The following is an 18,583-nucleotide window of genomic DNA, read 5'->3' on the forward strand; positions in this document are numbered from 1 at the left end:
CCTTCGGACTTTTCGTCTCTTCGCAGAACGGTAAGATTCCTATTCTGTTAAGTCTCGTAATTTTTACTTTGCTATACTGTGTGAGTCAATTGTAACTGTATAGATTTTAGAAAACAAGCTTGCTACTTTTGGTACGCACGATTCGGAACAACTGCTGGGCTTTGCCAAATTTATAAATGAAACAGTGAATCGGTGAATCATTGCACTAAGTCTACTTCCTACGTGAAGACTATGTCCATATAATGAATAATTTAAAAGTTACAATTCTTAAAACGGACGCTTCCTGTGGTTTCTTGATAGTTTGTTTTTGTGTGGTTGTAGGGGTAAACTTCGCGGTATACCACTGCGTATATTGGTTGAGCGTGCGTCTCACTTTCACATTTTCTCTTACCAGTTTAATGTACCAGTCTATGTAGCGGATAGCTTTGACGCATGTTCAACGTGGAGTTTTTATAGGAAAGGAGGGGAAAGGGTGTCGACTGAATTAGTAATGAGATAAACGAACTTTAGAGATATACAGATGAAGCATACAGAACACACGAACAATTCTCTGAAAACGATCGAAAGGATCTTGCCACACTAAGATATATCTTAAGCATTGGGTTATTGCTTGTTGTTAACTGAAATATGTGTTAATATATACATATCAGAAAGGAAATCAAAAGTGTACTAACTCGTATAATAGTAATGTCTACTATTATAGATGTTTCGTGTTAACTACATTCATAGACGCATCGATCAAAAGAGTTCTTTCAATCACAATGTTCAAAAATCAATGCTTTATTGTCTAAGTTTCTGTGCGTAATTCCAAGGGATTACCCTTCGCTCCTAACGTTTCTATTTTGCGAGAAAGTCCAAATGTTATGCTGTACGTTGAAATATTTACTACTCTGTACATAGAGAATTGATGCAATATATGGTGTTATTATTCCACTAATGCACCATTTTACCATATTAGGGCAAAAGAACGCGCAAAATATGCCAGGTTATTACACTGTAGAACAGGGCAAAAATAGGGACCGACAAACTTACGGAATACGGAGTCAAAAAAGTGGAAAAATAAATCCCTTATTCGACGGTTTAACATATACGTACGAGCGGACATTTTGCTCATTAATCGTACTACTAAACTCTCAAAATATCTGCGCGTATTATATGCTTAACCATCGAATAAGATGTATATATTTCATAGTTTCGAAAATCTAACGACATCGTTATTGCAGACGATATTGTATTAGTTCACCGAGGTATGCAAATCTTTACCCAAAATGCACAAAGTGGACAGGGAAATAACGACCTAATCTCAGAAGGAGTCTTAACGTGGATTTCCAATGTCGCGTAATTTCACGTTCGGCGACGACGGGCCTGAATTGTCTGGCTTTATGTGCGTAAAATAAAACAGAGAAACGGTATTGACATCTCGCGTATGCGGAACAAAGTTGAATGTTGTTCAACTTTCTCCGCAGAAGCAAGCCTTCCATACATTTTCTCTATTTTACGCACAAATCCGCCTTTACTTGCAAAGGATTATACGGCTGCTTCTAAATTAAACCGATAGGCTTTTTTTAAAGAATGATCAACAGCAGCAAAGTCGCATTTTTCTTTTCTTGTTTTCTTGCTGGAAATTTCAAGATGTATCTAGACTTGTCTGTACTACCAAATGATAAAACAGACAGCATGTGCACCAAGATTACTTTCAAATTGAAGGAAACCTCAAAACGATAGTCAAAGTTACCAAAAGAGTAAGAATAAAATAAAAGTAAACAAGGATGTTGGGTTGCGGCTAAGGACGAGTAAAGGCACTGTTTACAAGGACACGGTTTCGCAATACTGCGTTGCTTGGTTGCGCCTTTCGTTTACACGGTGGCGATCGAGAGCAAAATTCAAGTCATTAAAACCGCATCGTTTTGAAAACTCTGTCAAAAGTGGAGCGTTTTCAAAATGATACTGTTTCATTGGCCGTGTAAACAGCGAAGTCGTTTCCATTTGAAAAAACAGTTACGTTTTTTGGCGGGAAATTGGTGGAAATACGGTGAACCTCGCACGGAGTGCAGCGCTTGCCTTATGCAATCACATTCAAAATTAAAAACGCATAGAATACGGTCAGATAAATTATGTTACGTGTAAACACTTCGAAACCGGGCCGTTTGGACTGGGAAACCGCATCCGTGTGCCCTGTGCCGCACAAGTGTGCCCGGTGCAGCGATTGCGATTTTCGCCGATCGCCGCGACTGGCGTATAATATCGCCGATACCTGGCATGTCAGATATCGGCAATCTATTAGCCGATCGCTGGCGATCAAATTCGCCGCGATCGGCGAATAAAATCGCCAAGTGTCGCCGGCTTAAGACAGATCACGGGTGACAACCTTAACAGACTTGGCCAGTTTTATCAAAATGCTTTTGTTTGGCTACCCAAAACAGAACACAATTTTCGGTTTCTGCTGTTCAACGATAGGCATCCGGTTTACTCGCCGAAATGAGATAAGCACAAGCGATCAATAAAACTTCAAATGTAAACTAAAAAATAGTAAGAAAATTTGAAATGCCAACTGCCAATTTTATCTGTTGAGTGCCGTACAAGTTTTGCGGTAAGAAACTTTATAGAAATAAATAATTATGCCAAGTCCAGTTGATAAGACTGTCTTTAAATATCAAAGGATTTATATTCTTTGTTTTTATCTTCAGGTAAAACGTAGTTTAAATTGTCCTTTACAGATAACCGCGAGAATTTAAAGAAATGGCCAGCAGTGAGAAAACTTTTCCAGGTATGACTGAGCCCTGGGTCTTACATTCCCGCTCCATGCTACAGAAAGAAACGGGAAGGGAGGGGGGTGAGTGAGTAGAAGTGGATGGAACGGTTATTCGCAGCTTCACCGCCTTAACAATAGTGTGTCGACCAACACTTCTATGCACATTTGAAATTCAGTTTAAGTGCTTACGATAAAAGTGTTGTGGTGAGGTTTTGACATGTATATCAACATTCGGTGGAGGCACACAAGGCTTTATAAATTTTAAATAACCATCAACAGTTCTGTTTAGAACTAATAATAATAATGATGATAATAATAAGACTTTATTTAACGAGGGTAACATAATTTACTGGTGGCCCAGTACTTCGTAATCCTTGCTTAAAAAACACTTTTCTTGCGCTGCTCATTCACTTAAAAGAAACAAATGGTTAAAAATATTGCCATTCATGTTATTTTCCGCCTTAAAGATTTTTTAAATTAAATTTTATCTTTTCAATAATGTATGTTTGCAGTGGAACCTCCACCCTACACACAGCAACCAGGTATGCAACCTCAGCCTGGTTACCCAGCTCAGCCTGGCTACCTGCCGCAAAACGGTGACCCGCCACCCCAGCAGCCAGGTTATCCACTACAGCCTATCCAGCAAGTCCAGCAAAGCTCCACCGTGGTCAATGTGGGAATGCCTGTAAGTTACTTTGAAAGAAAAAAAAATAGTTTTATTCATTTTTCTGCTTTGCACAAATCGTAACTGGTCAACCGCGACACTCCAATATAGACTTCAAACTCTAGATATTTTTTGGATTGCATGATCCATTAACTTACACTTAAATAAAAAAAATGTGCAAAGGGGACGGGTCCCGCTTTAAAGATTCCTTATAGAGATTTACAACGTGGTTGATCCACAATAAAATGCCTGGTTTCATAACGATATCCCTGCATGTCCGCTTGTCACTCTACTAGCTTTGATCTCCATACTGTAGTTTTCAAGGCCCCATTTTGTCGTTTGTAATCATGATAATAAGATCTCCCAAAACTGCTAAATTTATCTGTGAACCTAGGAAATGGCCCAGCTCACAACGAGTCTCTCATAGCTCAGTTGGTTAGAGCGCCCAACCGGATCTGGGAGGCCATGGGTTCGATTCCCGTCGGGGACTCAGATTTTTTCTTTGTCCCACGCTCGTGTCATGTTGAATAATTTCTTGACTATTTATCACCGAGCTTGAAATTTACCATCTTTATTATTTACTACACATTTGATGATTTCGACATTGCTGATCCTAGCAGTATGCAGGACGCGTGTCACATATCAACCTAGTAAATGGCCCAGCTCACAACGAGTCTCTCGTAGCTCAGTTGGTTAGAGCGCCCAACCGGTATCTGGGAGGCCGTGGGTTCGATTCCCGTCGGGGACTCAGACTTCTTTGTCCCACGCTCGTGTCATGTTGAATAATTTCTTCACTATCACCGTCAACTTATTCTTGGCATGTTCATTGTTTGTTCATAATCATAAAGTGAGTCATAGACTTTGGGATTTACTTGATTTACATTTTGACATCTCAGGGTTACCCATGCAGTCAGTATGCTCTTTACCACAAACGCTTTTTGTCCAAATGTCCTTTTGTTTCCTGTTTATGTGAGAGTCATACATGCACAGCCGCAAGCTTATTCTGCACACGTCATTATTAAACTATTTTGCAGCAATAATCTATAAGGATTGTCTTTTTAATTCAATGGAAAAAGTCTACGACCTAGATTAAAAAAGATACAAAGAGACGTATTCATATACACAAGACATAGCAACTGGCCGTTTATTTTATTTATCAGCAATTTTATTCTCTGTGATTATGTCCTAGGCCACCCAAACCGTTATCGTGCCGGCGAATCCTCGTCCTCAAAACTACATGTGCTTCTCAATATGCACCTGCCTGTGTTGTGTTTGGCCTATTGGACTAGCCGCGATTGTGTTCTCCAGTATGGTAAGAGAAAACTGTAGACCTTGAAAATGACCCAATACTAAGGTAGACTAAAATAGAAAAAAATGAATAGAATTTCCTCAGCCACGAGGGATCGTAGAGTTGCTAGAGTGTGAAATGTTTCGCAATAGAGTTCAGAAAAACCAACTTTCTGTTTCTATTCTAAAAGTCAAAAAAAAAATTAAGAAATTGTTTGTGTGTCAGTTTCTTTAAAATCGTGTAACCATGGCAATACAATATGATGTGAGTCCTGAGTGGTTTCTCATTCAATATGTGGTATTTGTGGTAAGAAATTAAAAATTTGCAAAATTAGAAATGAAAGAGTCTGTTGGTCAAAGGCTAAGGGATAGGGAGGGTTTGAATTTTCGCGCCGTATATTTGATTTAGGCTTCGAGGAATGATTAAGATGACATCGCATTGTGGTCTTTAAAACAAAACACACACTGATACTAATTATAAAATAAGGTTTAATGCAGAGTAAAACCGTAAGAGATAGCGAAAAGTTTATTATCTCTTCAGGTTTTAACTAAACAGTTTGTATATTAACGCAATTAAACAATGCCCTTTTGAAAAAATATACATATATTGAATGTAATCGTAACGCAAATCATTTGGCAAATGTCAAGTTTTTTAACCAAGAAAGCAGTTCAAAAACGATGGTTAATAATTAACTAACATGGTAACACGAGATAGGGGTATGTATTTCCGCTAAGGGAAAGGTAGTTAAAGTTTGTGTCCGAGCCAAGTGGCCCATACAGCCGGAGCTTATCCTGGTTCCTGTAGCATTAAGCGACTGAGAGTATTGCTACTCCCCCCTGGATGGGATGCCAGTCCATCGCAGGGACTACCCCCAGCAGTAAATTCGCCAGAACCCATTTATACACCTGGGTGGAGAGAGGCACTGTGAGAGTAAAGTGTCTTGCCCAAGAACACAACACAGCGCCCCGGCTAGGGCTCGAACCCGGGCCGTTCGACTTGCAGTCGAGCGCGCTAACCATTAGGCCACCGCGCCTCACATTTCCGCTAAGTGAACCTGTTAATGTTTGCTAATGTTTGCTATGGAATGTCTTTGTAATCGATATCCTCTTAATAAAAAATGCATATAGAAAGCAAACACGATATATATTTTTTTATTCGCAGGTGGACAGTTCATATGACGCAGGAGATTTCGACGGTGCCTTGAGAAATGCAAACATCGCCAAGTGGCTGAATGTAGCTTCTATTGTCTGTGGCATCGTCTTGATCATTATTCTCATTGTTCTTGCTATCAACGCTGCCCAAGCAGTTTAATCGCTGCTTGCTTGTTATTCTCCTTAGCTTCTTATAGCCAAGCCCGATCTTAACAATAAAGTAATAGAACGAAGTAGAGTTGAATTCAGTCTGTAATCATACGAGCGGTTAATAAAACCCAACATGAAGACCGAGTAATTTGTTTAACTAAGAGTACGATTGTAAACCAAATTGGACTACAAAAAATGCTTTTCCCAAATAATTTTAACTATAACAAACTTTCAGGCAGAAAATAACGATACGTTTTAATTACTTTTAAGTAAAAAAGTCAACAGTTGAGAACCGCATGGAAAAGGAACCCATTATAGTGCAACTATCAAATAAGACTAATAACCAACTCAGGACACAGGCGTCCCAAACTCACGATTCGAGAAATTGATTGAATAAACGATTTATGTAAGAATATGAATGATTTATGCGAGCGTATGAATGATTTATGTAAGCATATGAGTGATTTATTTTTGTCGTAGCCTTAATAAGACGAACTCAAGGCTGGACAGAGCCATTTCGAACGAGCCGTGCCGCGAGGCCGTTTTTTCGCCAAAATTCGTCTTATGAAGGCTACGACAAAAACCCCCAAAACCCCCAAAATGATGAAATAGCCCAAAATCGAGAAAGGTGAGTACATTTTCATTATTTTATTGAAAAGAAGGTAAAATTTTATTTCGTCGATCGCTTTTATTCTACGTTATTTTAAACTCCATACAAAGTCTTATAGAGCGCTCAAATCTCCAACAGCCTAAATTGTAACACAACACCGTGCACTTCAAGCGGTCACGGCACACTCGATGCGCTTTTTTTTTATTGATTGATTGCACAATTATAAGTTACAAACAACATAAAAAATCAGTTATACAATGCAAAAATAAATAAATAGATAAATAAATGAATAAATCACATTCAACTGAATTACATAATATTACATTCGATTACAATTGCGATAACTAAAATCAAATTAACCTAATCTACATAAACTACATTACAAGTTGGTGCCATACAAAACAAACAACAAAGAGTGGTCACTACGCTACTTATGCAGGAAGCTTTTATAAAGGAAAGATAAGGGGTTTAATTATCTCACAAAATAAATACTAGATTAGACCATTTCTTAAAATGACACGCAAGCTTATCTCGTTTCCTGGCAATATTTCTATCTATTTTTTCATAAAAGTTGAGTTCATTTATGAAACGTTGTACACTTGGCATTTGGCCACCAGATCTAGACTTATATATTAAAAGTTTAAACACTGTAAGAATAAGGTTTATTATAGCGCTGTTTTTTTCAGAGTCTATACCTAATATAATATTTGAGATATTCAATTCTGGCAAAACAATTCCGGCAGATTTAGTCCAGATTCTTATGTCCCTATACAGGGATTTAGAGTGCTCACAATGGACAAAAAGGTGATCGATTGTTTCTGAATAAATAGAACAGAAGGAACAAATAGGAGATTCGATGATCTTGATGCACTTAAATAAATCACTCATATGCTTACATAAATCATTCATACGCTTGCATAAATCTTTCATACGCTTACATAAATCGTTTATTCAATCAATCTCTCGAATCGTGAGTTTGGGACGCCTGTGCTCAGGTATGATATATTGCTTAATGCATGCTCAAATGGGGCCAATCAGACTCCTAGAATTTTGTTATAGCTTTGATAAACTGGGTAATTGGATCATAACAATAAGTTGCATTACAGATTTGTTCTACAAGACCAGGTGATACTTTTAACTTTTTTTTTTCCTTTTTGTAGTTTTGCAGTATAACGCCTCTATATTTAAACTTAATACATGGAAATAAAAGTCACCTGTTAACAGTTGATAAACTGCTGGCTCCTATCATTTGTCACTTATGGCCAGTTCGTCAAATATTTCATGGTACCTGTCAGTTTGTAAAACTGGTTCTGGCCGAATCGAACTGACCCTGTTTTTGGAGTGGAACTAGTATGGGAGTTTTTACGCATTATGGAAACAGCGGGCGATAAGATAACTGAAGAAATTGCAATCAACTTATCATCAAGTCCAATGCGCGCCCAAAAACTACACAGGCGCCTGCTACGCAGGTTGTTCAGAGGAAACTACTTATTTATGGTCGATCTACCAACACAGTTTACCGCTCTCATCTCAAGCACTCCAGCCAAAAGGGAGGGAAAGAAATCAGTACATAGCCCTTTCTAAAAATTAAGGATCCTGAACCCCAAAACTGGCCACCGCCTTTCAAACAGTGCATAAATCTTCAGTTAGCTGTATTGGGACATTTGTATATAGTTTCCCTTTCCTTTTTTTTTGTTTGGCCGAAAGAACATCTCTGGACTGGAATGTTGATCAGAGTGAGACTTCCTTTTTTATGCGAGTAACGTTAAAAACTTCGCTTAAATCCGCTTAATGTACACGGTTCGCACTCGGTGCAAGCTTATTTACGAACGGAGATGAAAAATTGGGTCAAAAGAAGGTCGAGCCTTTGGCAGGTATGTTTTCAATTACACTAGACTCTTCAGTGACTCACACAATTTCTTCCATGTGTTCAAGTCGCTCTTAGTCTTGTATTGAGTGTTTGTCTTGTATTTTTTTTAGTGTTTTCTCAAGTTCTACTTCATCTCTGCTGGTAGCTTCCTCTGCTGGACTCAAATTTGCCAATCAGTGTTCATTCCCAGCTCCTTGTCTATTTCTTATTAACAAAAAAGCCATTTTTACAAGATCGGTCTAGATGCCAGTCTGGATTATTTTTTAATATAATATTTTTTATTTTAGTTACAGTACAACACTAAGAAATACGTTACAATACAATAAAATAATACGGACGCTACTTACAGTACAATCCTCTACTTGTGATACCTGCGTTTATGATTTTTTTTTACAGACATGGGCTTATTATCTCAAAGAAAAAAAAAGCTGTTTACAAGTACTACATAGATTATACAAATGGAACCGACTTACAAACTGCTTACAACGTAACGTCGTTTAACAAATTAAAAATTATGCAAACCACCATACTACATGTAAAGAGAATACACACATATAAACACACAAACTCGAAACAAAAATATGATAACTTGCTTTTTAAATGCCGGTCTAGTTGGGAGAATCTAGCCCTCGGTCAACATCAATGTTGGCCAAGCAAGCTCGTGAGTTTCATTGTTTTCAGTCGTTTTGAGACACGTCCATATAAAGAGAGGATACAGAACATATTTTAAAAGGAGATCTGCGATGCATAAGTATATGCGCTAGACATAATTATTTTTGAAATTTATTTCAAAAGGCACCGGCTTTTTTCTGTTGCTTGGTGGCTTCAAAATTATATTAAATGACAGGACGAAGAGGTTGAGTGAGAGTGAGTTAAAACCTCAATTCACGCTTCGCAGGTAACATCACGACCCACGATCGTGAAGCGAATCACGTTTCACCTACGAGAAAGAAAACAGCCATTTTACGTTTCATACTCAAAAATTATGGCAAATCACGGCTCACAACTACCCGCTCTAAGACGAGATTATTTGTTTTTGGTCGTCCGAGCTCACAGGTCGCAGGGGACACCCCCTTTTCAATTAAAATTTAGGCTTTTAACTAGTAATAATAAAGATTAGTGGAGTGTGCTTGAGTCAACTCTGTGTGCTTTACTACCATTTGCGTCCATCCACGAATCGTGACGAATTTAGCACGTAGTTTTACATTCAAAACATCAACGGTTTGCAACTTCGGACCAATGAATCAAGCATTTAAAATCTTGCTCTAAAGCGACTCCTGGTCGATAAATCTTTCCAAACTTGTTAACTTTTCTTGTTCCATAGCAATAATTATTTCCGGGCAGACTTTCATCGAGGTGAGTGGGCAAATCTTGAAAATATTGATAGTTCCTGAAGAAATCATTATCGTTTGGCACCAAAACGTTGTCATTTTCACGACCTGACCGCAAACGCTTCATTGTTCAAAAGTGACACGTAACCAGACAAAACCGTTGAGGTTTTAAAAGTAAAACTACGCATTAAATTAGTCACGCTTCAAGGATGGACGCATGATGGAATGGCGCAGTATCCACCAGGGCTGAAAACAATTCGATAGATTCACTGAGAAGGGACCGCGGAACATTTTTCAAATGCCGTGGGGTGGGGGGGGGGGGGGGGGACAAAACCGTACAAATCGGAGAGCCAGTGAAGGTCCACGTTAATACGTGTTATCTCGTGGATGGTAAGCCCACGTGTGTACGCGCATTCAATTGAGGTCAATAAAATGAGAGCGAGGCATTTCTGCTAACTCCAAAATTTCTAAAATTTTTGGTATACACAGGACACCCAGTATGTGCACAGGACACCGCACGAAATTAGGAATGCGTTCTTCTTCGTCGAACGCAATTAATTATTCGTCAAGGCGTTGCCTCTGTCAAGATATAAACTCGCTTGACATGATATGTAAAGCATCGGTTTCGATTGTGCTTTTCAAATTAAGTTCCGCGTTTGGACTTCTACTCTCGTCGCCAAACGGTAAGACTTCTATTCTGTTTAGTCCCGTTATTTTTAACTAAAACAAGATATCATACTTAAAGGTGCCTGTTTTAGCCAACTGTAACTACAGGAATCTAGGGAAAAACCTTGCTGTTTTAGTGTGCTCCATCCACGCACGAGTGGGTAGGACTCCTGGGCTTTGCAAAATTAATAATGAATTGGAAATCTTTGCGCTACATCTGCTACTCAGCTAAAGACTATGTTCATATCATTAATAGTTCGACAATTAGAATCCTAAAAACAGACTATCAAATGCTTCCTCGGGTTTCCTGTTAGTTTGTATTTGTGTTTACGGTACACCTCGAGGTACATTACAACGTATATCGGATTGAGCGTGTTCTTACTTTGCATTTTCTTTAACCAGTCTGTTATGTGTGTAAATCAAGTAATACCAATCTAAGCTCGATGCTTGTTTTATGCGGACATTTGTTATAGAAAAAGCTGTGTTTAAACATTTGTGATATACATATGAGATAGACAAATACAGGATCTTTTTCGGAAAAGGGATCGAACGAGGTCTTCTTGCCGCATTCTTGATACACCAAGATATAGCATCAGGTTATTTCGTGTTGTAATTAAAATATATGTTTATATGCAACAGGAATTAATATTAGAAAGCAAATAAAGAGGTAACTAAATTATATCAAATTACTAAGCCCAGCCTAATAATCATAGATGCTTCACGAAAACTTCCCTCATAGACGCAACAACCGAGTTCTTTGAATTCCTGTGTAAAATAACAACACTTCTTTGTCCAAGTTTCTATGTGTTATTCCAAAAGGATTCTCTCCTCGCTTCTGATGTTTTTATGTTGCGAAAAAGTCCAAATGTATACAGATTTAAATCTTGATTTTGTGTAACGTAAAGAACTGATGCAATATATGTTATATTTCTTAGTTTGAAAAATCGTGCAAATCTTGTTATGCATTATAGCAGACGCTATATTGTTTCTTCGCGCTATATTGTTTCTTCATTGTTTTTTTATTCAAAATGCATTTAGGGGAAACTGAAATGCTGACCTATTTAGTCAGAAAAACAGGAACTGAAAAAGTCTCAAGGTTGATTTCCACCGTCGCGTAATTTCACGAAAGTAAACGTGCAGTTGAACGTGTGGCTGAACGTTTTCGCAGACTCAAGCGTCCACATAATTCCTCTACTTTATTTTCCGCACGTAAAATTCACGCACGTAAAATTCACGCACATTTGTGTACGTAAAACTACGCGACAATGGAAATCTACTCTCACTCGCAAAGGATTATTTGCCTGCTCCTTAATTGTATTGATAGGTTTTCAACAGAATGATATTACAATAGCAAAGTCACATTTTTCTTGTTTTGTTTATTGCCAATTCAAGATGTATCTACCCTTGTATTGTTTCAAATGATAGCCCAGACGACACGTATTTAAGAGAATTACAGCAGATTGTCACAAAAGATTTTTACAATAAAAGCGACTGAAAATTTTTATTAAACTTTCTATAAAAGTATATTATATTTGGGGTGTTCTAATCAGACCGGCTGGAAATGAAGTAGAAAGGAATCTCAGACACAGCGTTATCCGTATTTAAAGGAGGGTTGTCGTGATATATTAAGTAATTTTACTGACACACATGATTAGTTTCAAATTGAAAGAAACCACGACATATTAATCAAAGTCACCAAAGAGGAAATAATAAATCAATACTAAACAAGCATTCTTACGGCCGAGGACGAATAAGACAGATTATACGAGCGGCAAACTTGAAAAAATAGCCCAATTTTTTCAAAACGTGCTTTCTGTGACGATGTTGCTACTGGGATTATAAAACTTATGTAAACTAGGAGTTGCTGATAGCAAGTAAAGTGCTGCGAAGTAAGTTATAAGAATAATAATTAAAATAGTAGGAACGGAACGGAAGGTCATAGGAATGTTTCGGATTTTCACATTTTCAGATGTAAAGGATATGATTTTTCTCAGCGGGTGAAATGCTGAAGCAGTGTAACATAACATAGAACGTGCAGTTCGATCGCAAAACCACCAGAAACACCAATTTATGACGTCAAAAAGCTCAAAGCTCGTTCCATTCCAGCGCGAGGTCATTATGAAAACGTTTTTGTGCAGCCTTCGCAAATAATCTTCATAGTTTTTGCTCTACATATTTCGCGCTTAAGGCTCAGAAAGTAAAATTTTTCTTTAAATAAACTTAGCAATGAATAATTATGAAAGTGAATTATAAGAAGGCCTCGTAAATTCGTTATTCATCAGAGCTGGCGCATAAAGGATGAAAAGACCATCTTGCTCAAGAGAGGTTTCTTGGGAAGCATTTACAAATAATAATAATAATAATAATAATAATAATAATAATAATAATAATAATAATATTAATAATAATAATAATAATAATAATAATAATAATAATAATAATAATAATAATAAAGTACTGAACAGAGGCGCAAGCGGCGCGGCAGCGCTTTAAAATTTAACTTCTTGCTCTTTAGCGAAAAGGACATCGCAAACGACAAAAGCAACTTCTACATTTTACATGCCTTTGATCATACGTACGGCATGTACTCAAAATCATCGCCAGTGAAAAAGTCGAAAATCGAGTGTGTCGCATATATAAAGCGCCCAGGCCCCACGCGGACAGTTACAAATAATGTGCTGCTACGCTAAGGCTTCGCAGCAAATAAAGATATTTTCAGGCATTTCCCATTATTTGGAAAATACTCTTGCTTGGCTACTCGTTAAAATAGTACGACACAAATTTCGGTTTCTGCTGGTCAAGGATAGGCATCCAGTTTTTCAAAAGGAGTGACCAGTTTTCCGAAATGAATATTTGGTAGAAGCGATAAATTAGACTTCAAATGTAAACTGAATAATCATTAGAAAATTACTGGAAAAGTAATCGGAAATTCATTTAATAACACTGATATTAAGTTAATTTATTTGCTTCCAAAGAAAAGTGTTTATGATTCCGTACTTTATTGTTTAATGTAATTATTAAGATTTCACTAAGATGGTAAATAAAGAAGGAATGGCAGGTTGCAGGGTTTAACCGAAGTGGGCTGGAGTGTAAATGTGTTTAACGTAATTCTATGCACAATACACAAAAAGCATTGATCAATAGTAGTTTATTGGGCAATAGTCACAAGTTTGGACGGAAAAATACATAGCCTCGTTTTCATTTAGAGTTACAAGACGAAGTGTGTTCCTCGTGTTCGTCCTAATTTTCTCCAGACCTAACGCTCTGCGACATTCCATGCAGCCAACCGTTACTTTTTCGAGCATCACGAAGACTTAATCACCGAATTTCGTTTCGAATTTCTTTTTAACCTCCCATTACATAATATAAAAAGTACTATTATTGGTATGGCGACAAGAAACTAGGATACTCGAGGCATGATCGAGTTTTAATGTTCAGATGAATTCTAATGGTTTTAAAAATTCGTTCATGATAATATCAATCATGCTTTTTTTAAAGTCGAGTCAAACTTGTCATTTCCTGCTGGGAATAAATTTATTCGCCAAAAGACAACACCTCCAGTAAAATGTCGCTGAAAGTATTAAATTTTGCTAACAAATTGGCATTATGAGGTTAAACTGGGTTGAAAAAAACCTTTGCTTTAGATTGATTAGTGTTCCATTGCGTTTCTAAACTTATCCACCTTTCTAGCATAGGGAACTCTGGTGGGTCAATTATTAATATAATGATTATTACTAATGGTTATAAGAAATATATATCATGGGATCTGCATTTTTCTGTTTTCACCTTTAGGTTAAAAGTGTTTTAGATTATCTGATACAAAGAGTTTCAAGAAATGGCTGACAGCGAGAAAGTTTCTCCAGGTATGACTGAACCCTTGGTCTAACATTCCCATTCCATTTGAGCCGCATTAAATTACTAAAAGCTTTATAAATTGTAGCCACAGCCTTATACAGCTAGTGTATTAGGTTTCTGACCCACAAAACAATACAAAAAGCATTACAAAACTTTTATTACCTTGTATAATGATGTCTTGGTAAAATTGTTTTTGTTACTTTTTGCCATCACTGGTTATTTCCCGCGGTTAAGGTTTTTTTTATTAAATTCTATCCTTCAATGACGTATGCTTGCAGTGGAACCTCCGCCCTACACACAGCAACCAGGTATCCAACCTCAGCCTGGTTACACTGCTCAGCCTGGTTACCCAGGTCAACCTGATTTCCAACCCCAGCCTGGTTACCCAGCTCAACCTGGTACTAAAGCTCAGCCTGGTTACCCAGCTCAGCCTGGTAACCAACCTCAGCCTGGTTACCCAGCTCAGCCTGGTCAGCAGCCTGGCTACCCACCTCAATACGGTTACCCACCACCCCAACAGCCAGGTTATCCACCACAAGTCCAGCAAAGCACCACTGTGGTCAATATGGGCATGCCTGTAAGTTTTTTTAAAAGTAAAAATTCTTATCTTCATTCAGTGTTTGTTATGCACAAATCGGAACTGCTCAACCGTGATACTCCAAAATCCAAAGACGTTTTGGATCACATGATCCATAATTGATTACTCACTCATAAATTATAAGAACGGCTAGCCACATACCACTGTACTGATATGACGAGGTTCTGATTTTTATATGATTTGGTAATATTGACTTCGGTATTTACAGTGGAACACCATTAATCCGAGGGGTCACCAACAGGGGGTGGTTTTCACTGTAAAATTCATAACGGTGTAACCACGTGGATTATTCGCAATAATAAAATTAATATAAATGCAGCAATGATTGGCCATCTCTTCCAGACCTATGCCGTGTGATATTTTTAAACGGAATATTAAAAACTTCTTGATAGCAAAGTACTTTTAGCTTTTTATTGATAACATTTTGCTTGTAATTTTATATTTTATACCTTTTTAACCTTGAAAGAAGTTTTATTTGAGAACCTCCCCCTTGTTATCATGAGTTACTTTTCCTTATCCCATCCAGTCTGACCACCACGGGTTACCCTGGTCCCAGATACTTTCTTTCTTCAGTCTAACTTGGAAAAAAGAAAGAAAACTTTGGGACCAGTGCAACCACGAGTTGAACCGAAATATGGGCCCTGTCGTTTATCTATTAGCTTCATATGCCGCCTCAAAAACGCTATTTGAGGACAATCTGAACATCTCGTGAATTGAAGTTTTTTCAAAGATGCAAACAAATATATTTTAGTGTAGATGTCGTATTTTTATGTTTATGTGACTCGTACTGGTAATATACGGGCCAGCAAGCTCATTCCTTGTGCGTCATAGTGACTGATATTTAACAATTATTCTTTGAAATCGAGGTGAATAGTGGTAGAATATTCACCGAGCCGCGGAGCGGCGAGGTGAATATTTCAAAGAATAATTGTTTTAGTATATACACACGAAGTGATCTCAACAACAAGCGATCTCAAAGTTTTCAGAAGGAAATCATCAGTAAAGTCGATTTAGTAAAATATTAAAAAGCGATCTCTGGTTAAAAATATGATGAAAACGAGCTTTCGACTACCAGTCTGGTATTCGAAAGCTCGTTTTCATCATATTTTTAACCAGAGATCGCTTTTTAATATTTTACTATGTCTTACCCTGGTTACTCGTCTATTTTTAAAAGTCGATTTAATTGACCTCTCAATTCATGCGTGGAAAACGTACATATAAGCGGCACTAACCGACATGCGCGAAACAGTTTACAGAATCTTCAAACATGGCAAATCTAGTTAATCTTCGATAAAATCCTCGTCACAATCTAGCAAAATGGTCCTTTAACACCACTCAAACCTGCAATCTGATCAAAAACCTGCTTGCAAAACATTTTGACCGTTGAATCAAAGCTTTTGAAGTTCACTTAAATTGAAAATTGATAGAGCAGTTGGCGAAGGATCCACAGGAAAGTTTGGATTATAAGCTTACTGAATGTCTGCAGAACTGTGGTGAAAACTGGATGTTTTCTTGAACAAAGACTTTTTCCTGAATATTTGTGGAGGATCTTGGTTGAATAACACTTGATGTTGCTGCCGATAAATCTGCGGTATTCATTTCTGCCGATGCCCGACGGTAAGCAATTGTTTATCGTTTTAGCACTCGAGTTGTGTGGACATTGTGCTGCAAATTGCGAAATATGTAGTCTTCTCTTACTTTGAAAACCATCAGGCCAAATTTCTTAGCCTTTTTTTGTCTTTTCTGGTTCAACATCTTCTTGTATTCTTAGTATTTGCGATTCAGAAACGCCGGCGAAACGCGAGTTTACGCCGGCCATTTTGTTTCAGTTTGGATCAAGCATTATTCACTCCGTAGGGAGTGAATAATGCTCATTAGCCCGAGATAGCGAACCAATCAGATTGCTTGAAACACCAAGATCACTGAGTGTGTATATACTAAAAGAATTTGTAGGTAGGTTGGAAAAACCAGGAATTCGGAATCCAATAAATAAGATACAGAGATAAGAATTCAGTTATCAGTAGTAAATTTATTCTTTGATTTTTTTTGTCCTAGGCCACCCAAACCATCATCCTGCCGGCGAATCCTCGTCCTCAAAATTACATTGGGTTATCAATATGTACCTGCCTGTGCTGTGCTTGGCCTATTGGGCTAGCCGCGCTTGTGTTCTCTTGTATGGTAAGACAAAACTTTTATTAAACCTTGAACATGACCCAATACTAAGGAGACTTGTCCCGATATAGAATAGAAAGTGGGTAACTATTCCGCTAATAATGCTTTCTGTGTCAGTTTTTTTTTTATCTCGTGTAACCATGGTAACACGAGATGATGTGAGTCTGACGAGTCACTCACTCTCTACATATTTGTCAGCTAATTTAAATATTAGGCTATATAGCTAACGTGTACACTAAAACCGAAAAAGATAGAGCGAAACTTTCATCTCTTGACGTTCTAACTAATCATGAACAAAAAAAATCATAATCAGATTGTTCATCAACGTAATCAAACAATGACCTTTTAAAGAAAATATACATTTTTCTTTAAGCAAAAAGTAGTTAGAGATGGCCCAAAGAGCATTTTGTTTCCTATTGTTTACTTGACAATGTTTGCGGTGAAATGTCTTTAACAGTTCTTTACAATCCTCATCGTTGAAGGCATTTGTTCTCCTTTTTTCTGAAAACAAATTTTGCACATGGAAAAGAAACAATAATAAGACAGTGTTTTTTTTTTATCACCAGGTGGACAGCTCATATGATTCGGGAGATTACGACGGTGCCTTGAGAAACTCAAACATTGCCAAGTGGCTGAATTTGGCTTCTCTCCTCTGCGGCATCATCCTCATCATTATTCTTTCTATCAACGCCGCTGCCTAAGGATTTTTAATCATTGCTTGCTTGTTGGTCTCCTTAGCTTGTTATAGCCAAGCCCGATATTAAGTGTTATTGTCAGAGAAAACCGGGCAGGAGCAAAACATCGGGGTCGGCCGTTTACCTTCATCTTTTTACATTATAAAAGCTATCTGATAAGATTAGCAACGGTGGCATTTGCAGCAGTAGAGGTTCTTTTTTTCTTCGAGATAACACTATTCCGTAATTTTGGGCCCTCCAACGGCCTAAAATATCCGAAATTTTGGGCAACTTTGGGTGAGCCTACAACACACTTTGTGTGAGTCCTCAGACTTCTAATATTTTTTATATGACATTTATTCCCTTATAAGTTGACTGGGATATGTAAATCCTTCTAAGCTTTAAAACTAATTTTTTTACGAGGGGTTAAAAATTGTCATTGAATCGTTAATGAGCTTGACCCAAATTTGAGTCATTTTCAGTCGACTGTTTCACAAAAGTGCGGCAGTCTATTTGGAAAATAAAACCATCCCTCGATAGTATTTTGTGCTGTTATCAAAATGCAGATCAGTTAAAATTGGTATCTAGAAGTAAGTCGGAGTTAGCGGCGTCTGAAACTGACATTTCAATTTTTAATTAACATATTTCCCGCCAAATTTTTCTTGAAGGTTATCACTACGTTGTTCCTACTACAACGATTGCAGCCCATAATTCAACAAAAGGGGCGTATAAAAGTAAATTGCTTTGTTCCCTGGGCTATGGGGTGGAATTTTAAACCGTCTTGTTGCTATTTAGCTTGGTT

At 37.6% G+C, this 18,583-nt stretch overlaps 3 protein-coding genes and 1 long non-coding RNA gene across 4 annotated transcripts in view; 3 read left to right on the plus strand and 1 right to left on the minus strand.

Annotated features, from left to right (window-relative positions):
• The first annotated feature begins 1 nt into the window (after position 1).
• LOC144644560 (uncharacterized) overlaps positions 2–18,583 on the plus strand; it is an 83,707-nt gene continuing 65,125 nt past the window's right edge. The window contains exon 1 of the mRNA XM_078504078.1: positions 2–30. The gene's annotated coding sequence lies outside the window, so the exon portion shown is untranslated. The remainder of the gene's footprint in view (positions 31–18,583) is intronic.
• LOC144644569 (uncharacterized) lies at positions 3,262–14,850 on the minus strand. The gene is made up of 3 exons (XR_013569142.1): positions 14,781–14,850; positions 14,633–14,744; positions 3,262–3,335 (listed from the first exon to the last, which is right to left on the minus strand). It is a non-coding gene; the product is annotated as an uncharacterized LOC144644569 (long non-coding RNA).
• LOC144644567 (transmembrane protein 233-like) lies at positions 3,317–6,812 on the plus strand. Its single transcript, XM_078504086.1, has 3 exons — positions 3,317–3,437; positions 4,606–4,728; positions 5,866–6,812. The coding sequence occupies exons 1-3, from the start codon at positions 3,432–3,434 to the stop codon at positions 6,013–6,015; spliced, it is 279 nt and encodes a 92-aa protein (XP_078360212.1). The 5' UTR covers positions 3,317–3,431; the 3' UTR covers positions 6,016–6,812.
• The window catches only part of LOC144644561 (uncharacterized), a 30,115-nt gene continuing 21,967 nt past the window's right edge, over positions 10,436–18,583 (plus strand). The window contains exons 1-5 of the mRNA XM_078504079.1: positions 10,436–10,499; positions 14,275–14,345; positions 14,616–14,914; positions 16,991–17,113; positions 17,674–17,879. Of these exons, the coding sequence (XP_078360205.1) occupies positions 14,318–14,345; positions 14,616–14,914; positions 16,991–17,113; positions 17,674–17,808 (585 nt within the window). The 5' untranslated portion in view covers positions 10,436–10,499; positions 14,275–14,317 and the 3' untranslated portion in view covers positions 17,809–17,879. The remainder of the gene's footprint in view (positions 10,500–14,274; positions 14,346–14,615; positions 14,915–16,990; positions 17,114–17,673; positions 17,880–18,583) is intronic.

The sequence above is a fragment of the Oculina patagonica genome, chromosome 2 (assembly GCF_052425735.1).
Source record: "Oculina patagonica isolate OP01 chromosome 2, crgOcupat, whole genome shotgun sequence".
Taxonomy (NCBI): domain Eukaryota; kingdom Metazoa; phylum Cnidaria; class Anthozoa; order Scleractinia; family Oculinidae; genus Oculina; species Oculina patagonica.